Genomic DNA, 7832 nt, shown 5'->3' on the forward strand with positions numbered 1-7832 from the left:
AATAAATACACAAGAATACGATTTAGTCTTAGGTGATTCTACAACAACCTATACAACTCAACTTTGATCTCAAGTATGTTTTCAAAGTAATTGTATCATAAAATAAAAAAAATAAAAAAAAAACTCAATTATCCATAGCCCTAATTTGAGAGTATAATAATTTAAAAGACTTGCAACCAAAATGTAATTTGAAATTAAATCAAATAATTTCAAAATATATTGAGCTAAATTCAACATGAAATTTCTAAGCTCAATCAAGAAATTTCAAAATCTCCGAGTTTTGGTGTTTTTGTTTGGAATTCGGGAATCACAACTTGTTTTGCTTAGCAATGTTTGAATAATATGGGGCGTAAAATCGATATAATAGAACTTGATTAACTGATAAAAAACTAGCCATTTCTTGCCATTTTTCTTAGAAAATGTCCTTTGTTATTTATAAAAAAAATGATCAATTTTTTTTTTTTTGAACCAATCACATTGAAGCTCAAAAATCTTGGAAAAATAATTAAAACTATCATTTTGAGCTAATGATCAAAATAGTAAGTCAGTTCCTAATTTCTCCCCCTTTTCCCTTCCTAATTTTATTTCAATTTTTTAAATGATTAAATATTATAAAAAATACTACTAATATTTTCCTAAAATTTATTGGGTCTTATTGAAATTATAACTTCTACCCAAACACATTAAAACATATTATATCTAAGAAAATTTTATTTAAAACCATCCTATTTTTCAAGTTCTCTGCCTTGTTGTTGTGAAGGAGCATTCACTAGTCTCTGTTGTTAATTTATTTTGACAAACATAGTACTGGGAAAGTAAACAAGCTGGTCATGATTTAATCCCTGCTTCTTAAAAAAAAAGAGTTCTTGTTCACATAGAAACTGAAGCAAAACAACTAAATATGGAACAGACACTACTGTAAATGGATGAAACACGATTGCAATCTTTTACTGTAAAAGTGTAAACCATCCATCTGTTTCAGGATATAAATTAACAAACACGAAATCAAGATTCTATCTGAAAAAAAGTCCTCACTGCAACAAAATTTGGGACCCGGCTGTCTTTCTCCTATGATGTTTCAATGAGATGTCTTTGATATAACCTCCCCAAACTTAACAAACCACTGTGCATCAGAGGAACTGTTGTCTGGACTACTCTGCTTTCTTTCTGTATCAACAACGCACCGGGTGTAGTCAATTCCTTTGGATGGAGCTGAGCAGGTTTTTATGGAGGGGGCTGGAAGTAAAGACACCAAAACTCGAGCAACTTCATGCATCGTGGGTCTCTCGGAAGGGTGCCTCTTTGTGCACAGCAAAGCGAGTTGGAAGGTCTTCTTCACTAAGTTGAGATCCGTGCATGTAACAGATACTTCTGAGTCCACAGCATCCATGACAGTATTGTCATCTGCTTTTGAGAGGATCTAAGTAGAAATGCATGAAGAGGTCCTGGTCAGATTCAAAACATGCCACAAAGCACTACAATCAAGTAGCCAAGGCCTCAACACTGCACAGCACCTTTGCATACATACATTGGGCTATGGTCAATTTACCCTAAAGCCTCACCTTGGACATGCATACCAGCTACCAGACCATGTAATAGATGTAGCTAGCTGGGACAATTGACCAAGTGGGATTTAAAGCAGGGCCTTGATAGGTGAGACCTCTACTCGGTGTTTAAATGCGTAAATTTACCAGGCATAAGAAATGTCAGAGCTCACAGAAATAACCAGAAGATTAATTGCTAAAATGCATTTTCAATAAAATAAAAAAAAGGTACTGACCAGTTGGTGCAAATTGGATTCATTATCAACAGCCTTCTTTCCGGTGAGTAGCTCCAAAAGAACGATCCCAAAGCTGTAGACATCTGATTTTTCATTGAGGTGGGAGGTGCGGGCATACTCCGGGTCTATATAGCCAATTGTGCCCATAACATAAGTTGAAGCATGGGTCTTACATGATGAGATGCATTTGGCAATCCCAAAATCAGAAAGATGTGCTTCAAAATTCCCATCCAAGAGGATATTTGATGATTTCACATCTCTGTGAATGATCCGTGGGTTACAGTCATGGTGAAGATATGCTAAACCTTGAGCAGCACCAACAGCTATCTTCAGTCTTGCATCCCAATCAAGTTTTACTTTCTTTGATGGACCTAAGAGTACACAATCAAAAGTTTATAAGAAAGAATAGATGATAAATTCACTAAAATCCAAGGACGGTAGAAAACATAAAGCCACAAACCATGAAGGAGATCCCAAAGAGACCCATTTTCCATGTAATCGTAAAAAAGAAGGTTGCCATGAGGTGATAGTGAATATCCATATAAGCTGACCAGATTTCTATGCTTGATGCTCCCAACAGTCCCTAATTCTGTTTCAAATTCTCTCAGATTATGCGGATAGTGTGTATAGAGGCACTTAATTGCCATGGGTTTCGAGTTCTTGAGAATGCACTTGTACACAATGCTTGAAGCACCATAACCAATTATGTATTTCTCATTCAAATTCTCTGTAATTCTCATAATGTCATCATATGTGTGAATAGCCATATCCATGTGAAGAATAACCAACTTTGGGGGATCTGAACAAAATCATGAAACACTTCAGAAAAAATAAAAAAGTTACAAGGTAAGATACTAGTGTTTGAGTCATGAAAGTACACATGCCTTGCATAGTTTTGTTAGAGCCTTTTATGAACTGCTTTGGTTGGTTGGATTTGTAAATGGCAACAATAATCATACACAACAGTATGATGGATCCCAACGTTATACATACGACTGCAGCCCTGGACAGAATAACTGCAAACAGAAAACAGAAGTTCACAGAATTTGAAGAGCGTCACAGGAAGAAGAAAGTCAGGAAATTGAGACGAGTGCAAACCTTTGGGTCCTCGACCATATATTCCACAAAAAGATCCTATCCAATTACCACACAACAGAGGGTTCCCCAAGAAACTGAACACAAGAAAGAAAATACTTTATATCAATGCCCATATAGTGGGAGAAATGAAAGGACTACCAATGCAGTAGGTTCATCTTTCTCATTGATTCAATTGCACTCAATTTCGTTTAGTAGATTAGCACCTTTCTGATGAAAACCTTGAAAAGTTTTTAGTTACAGGAATATTCCCGGATAGATTGTTGTAGGAAAGGTTCCTGCAAATTTTAGTTGAATAATAGAACAGCTGTCAATAGTTTACATACACTCCAATAAATAAATTAAACAGTAATGAAGGAAAACAACGGTTGAACTGAGAAAAGAAGGGAAACTCACAAGGAGACTAGGCTAAAACAATTTGCCAACTGCAAAGGTATCTCCCCATGCATGTTATTGTTGTTGAGAATTCTAGAAAAACAAAATGGAAAATGTTACAAGGATTACAAGTATTCTAGAACAATTTATGGCAATTTGAATGGTGATCTTACAAGGATTCAATATTCTGCAATTGCCCCAGTTCTTCTGGGATGCCACCCATGAGCTGATTGAAAGATATATCCCTGCAAAGTTTATATAAGTATCTACCCTACAGTAAATGAATATATGTTGCCAATAAAGAGTGACATTTGCTCAATTGCCATGGTAAATGTTAAGAAACTCAAGATAGACACAGTGCCAGGCACAGAGAGAGACAGACACAGTAAGTGGGAGATGAAAAGTAGAAAAGAGAAGTCACTACTTTGCTTTGGTCTACACAGCATGCTAATGCACAACGTCATGACGCCCAGTGTCCTCGATGGCCACTCAGACTGCCTTTTCGACAAAACCTTTGAGAAGTTACCAAAAGTTACAGCGAATGACTGTCATAAACAAAACTTACATGACTTGGATGCTTCTGAGGTTTCCAAACTCAGCAGGTAAGGCTCCACTAAGGCGATTTCTACTCAGGTTCCTGTTATAGATGCACAATCATGTAACCATCATGACATCTGAAAAAGTATACACACATATTCACTAAGCAAAGTCCTGATAGCTTACAATTGAAGAAGGTGTTCTAGATCACCAACAGACACTGGAATGTGTCCTGAGAAGTCATTATCGGACAGATCTCTGGATTTCACCCAAAAAAAAGAAAGAACAAATAGTGAAAAATAAGATTTATGTCACATTGCTCAGAAAGTAATAATGTTATGGGGAAAGACTCACAATGTATCAAGATTGATGATTCGCCCTAACTCAACAGGAATCCTTCCTTTAAAGTTGTTAGAAGAAAAATTTCTGCAATTGCATTTCAAATGAGGAAAGAAACTACGTCAAATTCCTGACTTACCATAATGTAACTGGAAATCTGAAATGAAAGAGATTAAAAACATGTAGAAGAATCTAGGTCCATAGGTGCTTACAAATATGTCAGACTTCCTAATTTCTGGAATTCAGATGGAATAGAACCATTCAACCGGTTACCATGTACATTACTGAGACAAGAAAATGCAGAAAAAATAAGAGACTCACCAGAAGATAGAAAACAAAACTTACAAGATATAACTAAATCCGGTAGAGACTCACAACTGGTTTAGTGCAGTACAGGAACTGATACTTCGAGGGATGGGTCCTTCAAGGTCGTTGTTGGCAAGATTTCTGACGTGGTCAACATATGTGAATTAAGATTTATGCCATTCCATTAGGCTTGCAGACAAGAAGTTCACCAGATCAATTACACAACTTACAACTCAAACAAGTCTTCCAGCTTGCCAAGCTCTGGAGGAATTCCACCAACCAGCTGATTGTCGTTCAACTGCCTGTAGGAGAACCAAAATAACAGGTCACAAAATCCACCTTCTCTAAACTGATACACTTCAAATTTTTATTCAACTGAAAACATGCTTACAGATAGCTTAGCTTTGACATGTTCCCTAACTCTGGTGGAATAGGTCCAGTAAACTTGTTACCGTGCAGGTACCTGTGACAGGACACACAACCTAGAGTCAGTTCTAACCACATCTAAATGAAGGTAAAAGCCTCTGGCCATGAACAATGTAGTAACTCTGGAATTCACAACATACAGCTTGCCAGTATAAGAAAGATTGCCCAGTATTGAAGGAATGATCCCAACCAATGCATTCTCACTTAGATCCCTGGATGCATATAAAATATTATTATTAGCACCATCAAAGAAGGTGCCAACATTACAAAAAAAAATTATTAAGATGAAAAACCAAAATAAAACTACTGATGACATAAGGAGTAATATAACTATTTATGGAAAATACTTAAAGAAAAAAAGTGCATATAATTGGAGAATATTGATTACAACAACTTACAAGACAGCAAGTGCTTGCATTAGACCAATCACCTCAGGAATTTTACCAGTTAACCTATTTCCTTGAAGTGACCTGAAAGAAATAATAAGTGAAACAAAAAGCATTATCACATCTAAATTGTCAATCAAACTGAAAGAGCAAATAACAGATATGGGAAAACCTCCAATGATGCAATGGCTAGTAAACTAGTTGATATGGGCAACAGAAAAGAAGGTTGACAAACTAACATTCATAAATGAATGATATCTTTCCCTATAAAGACTTGATGCATTTGAAGTTGACTTATATAAAAAGGGTCAGGAAAACCCTTCAGTTTGCAGGAAAAATAAATAACCCCAGTTTCAATTATATAAAGCTGTAAAATAACAACATAAAACATTTCATACAATGTTGCCACTTGCAGGAAACCGATATTGTAAGGAATTTCCCCAGTAATTTGATTGTAAGAGATATCCCTGGAATTCAGATACCAGTAAAATTTTAGCATAATGAACTGCATTAAAAGTGTAATACAGATACGAAGATCTTTAAAGATGACTCAAATAAACGTACAGTATTTCAAAGCTGGTGCAGTTTCCAATGCTGTCAGGAATAGTTCCGGTCAAATTGTTTCCTCTCACATCACTGCAAGATGAATACCAGATCTGGTCAGCCTAAATAAGGAAGTGAAGTCCCTTGGTAGTTTGGTAGACAGGTAACAGGAAAGAAAGCACTTACAAGTACCACAAACCAGTCAATTGGCACATATCTGGAGATAGTGTTCCAGTTAATGAGTTGCCACGTAGCCCACTACAAACATAGAAAACCAATCATAATATGAGCAATATGTAAAAAAGCTAACTCATAATGGTTGATATATGAAAGGCAAAGACTTACAGATATTGCAAAACTTCATTCCAGTAAATTAGCCTAGGTATATCACCAGTAAGCTGATTCAAAGCAAGATCCCTATTTAAAGTAATGGAAAGTAAATAAGAGTCCAGTGCTGTTAAAAATCACAAAGAGAATTCAGAAAAAATGCAAAATGTGCCACCATATCTAAAGCATGGACAGGGAGAAGCTCACAAGGTCTTCAGATTTGGAATCTGAGATAACGTGGAAGGTATTGGACCAGTAAGTTGATTGTTCTTGAGAATCCTACATTACAAGCATTATTGTCCTTCAGTCGGCACCATAGGCAGACATCATGTCTAATAAGTAATCAGAGTTCACTTACAAGTCCTCAAGTTGTTTGAGCTTTGAAACGGAAAAAGGAATATCACCATAAAGGGAGTTCAGAGATAAGTCCCTGTAAAATCATTGTCCAACCCTCATATTTAACAAATGATCAGTGGAGAAAAACACTGCTAGAGAAAAGCAAATTGAAGAGGACAAGAGAAGTTACAGATTTTTCAAATTAATACAGTCTCCGATCTCATCTGGGATCTGTCCAGACAAGCGGTTGCTCTTTAAATCTCTGCACAGCAATAGAGCCAATTAAAATTTGATTGCAAATACCCAGAGGAGAGAAAGTAAATAAGATAAGAACCAAATCAACATACAATGACTCCAAATATTGCAAGTCTCCTACTGCTGGCGAAATCTCCCCTCCTAGATTTAAATTGGATAGGTTGCTACACCGACAGGGTAACATCAGCAACTAGCAAGTGGAAACAAGGGACAGCCGATACCAAAGGAACAGAAGAAGTAGGGATACGTACAGAGCAACCACGCTGAATGTCACATTGTCACAAATGACACCACGCCAGGAGCAGTGATCTTCAACAGAGTCTTCATTCCAGTCCAAAAGCACATTAACAACATTGCTAAACGACGCCTTGATGCTCATCAATGCTCTTCCTGACGTTCATTAAGCAAGTCCGAAAAATCATAAACAAAGACAAAACCATTACAGTACTAAAAAGAGGTAAAAGGAAGAGATCAGTTTAAAAAAAAAAGTAAAAAAGCCCAGAAATCGTATCTTTCAGCAACTAGCAGCTTCAGAAAAGGAACAACCACTTCCAAAGCACTCGAAAGTCACAGGGTACTTTCTAAGGTAGCCGTTTCGACCCGAATGGAGACCAAAACAGCAAATGCTGTTACATATACCGAAATGAAATAAACGCTTAAAGAAGACAATCACCACGAAACTGTTCCTTACCCGTTCTCTAATACATGCAGGGTTCGCACACTATATAGCTCTTCCAGGTAAAACAAATACATATATCTCCGAAGCCACATTCAGTAGCAACTTTGAAAACAAGAAGAGAACCAGAAGAAGGAAAAAAAAAACACACAAAACCCAAAAGCGCAACGTGAACAGAAAAGCTGAGAAATAAACTCACCTTCATCTGGAAGTCCATACACAGCGGTAAACGACGACGCAACCAGCGCCATTAACAGGGCGAAAAGAACTTCCTTCCTCCCCAACATTCCTGCAACCACTACACAAAGACTTACTAGGAGGAAAACAAGAGGCCAGCCCCTCAGCCGTCTAGCAGCGAAACCGCTTCATGTTCTTCAGAGAGGAAAGGCGCTTGGCGTGAAGAGTAAGGAAAGAGAGGCGAGAAGCGACGACTCCGTTTTATGAAGAGAGA

General features: G+C 37.1%; 1 protein-coding gene across 1 annotated transcript; it reads right to left on the bottom strand.

The window, feature by feature from the left end:
* Positions 1 to 831: 831 nt before the first annotated feature.
* On the bottom strand, positions 832 to 7832 carry LOC137947782 (LRR receptor-like serine/threonine-protein kinase SIK1). Its single transcript, XM_068793546.1, has 27 exons — positions 7581 to 7832; positions 6957 to 7095; positions 6798 to 6869; positions 6641 to 6712; positions 6473 to 6544; positions 6322 to 6393; positions 6133 to 6204; positions 5974 to 6045; positions 5809 to 5880; positions 5643 to 5711; positions 5257 to 5328; positions 4999 to 5070; positions 4824 to 4895; positions 4663 to 4734; positions 4502 to 4573; positions 4339 to 4410; positions 4142 to 4213; positions 3974 to 4045; positions 3816 to 3887; positions 3424 to 3495; positions 3272 to 3343; positions 3082 to 3153; positions 2879 to 2952; positions 2665 to 2796; positions 2241 to 2579; positions 1781 to 2151; positions 832 to 1420 (listed from the first exon to the last, which is right to left on the bottom strand). The coding sequence occupies exons 1-27, from the start codon at positions 7666 to 7668 to the stop codon at positions 1079 to 1081; spliced, it is 2922 nt and encodes a 973-aa protein (XP_068649647.1). The 5' UTR covers positions 7669 to 7832; the 3' UTR covers positions 832 to 1078.

Source organism: Aristolochia californica, unplaced genomic scaffold (genome assembly GCF_029961685.1).
Source record: "Aristolochia californica isolate CCGP_79_NKW_82.1479 unplaced genomic scaffold, dmAriCali1.0.hap1 SCAF_13, whole genome shotgun sequence".
Classification (NCBI taxonomy): Eukaryota; Viridiplantae; Streptophyta; class Magnoliopsida; order Piperales; family Aristolochiaceae; genus Aristolochia; species Aristolochia californica.

Bases quoted from the DNA above. Each gene is read 5' to 3' on its own strand.
- LOC137947782 (XM_068793546.1), bottom strand. From the start codon at position 7,668: ATGTTGGGGAGGAAGGAAGTTCTTTTCGCCCTGTTAATGGCGCTGGTT. The intron at 4,411-4,501 runs GTGAGTCTCTAC...TTCTTGTCTCAG, and splicing joins TGTACTGCACTAAACCAGTT to TAATGTACATGGTAACCGGT. The intron at 4,214-4,338 runs GTAAGCACCTAT...ATGCAATTGCAG, and splicing joins TTAGGAAGTCTGACATATTT to AAATTTTTCTTCTAACAACT.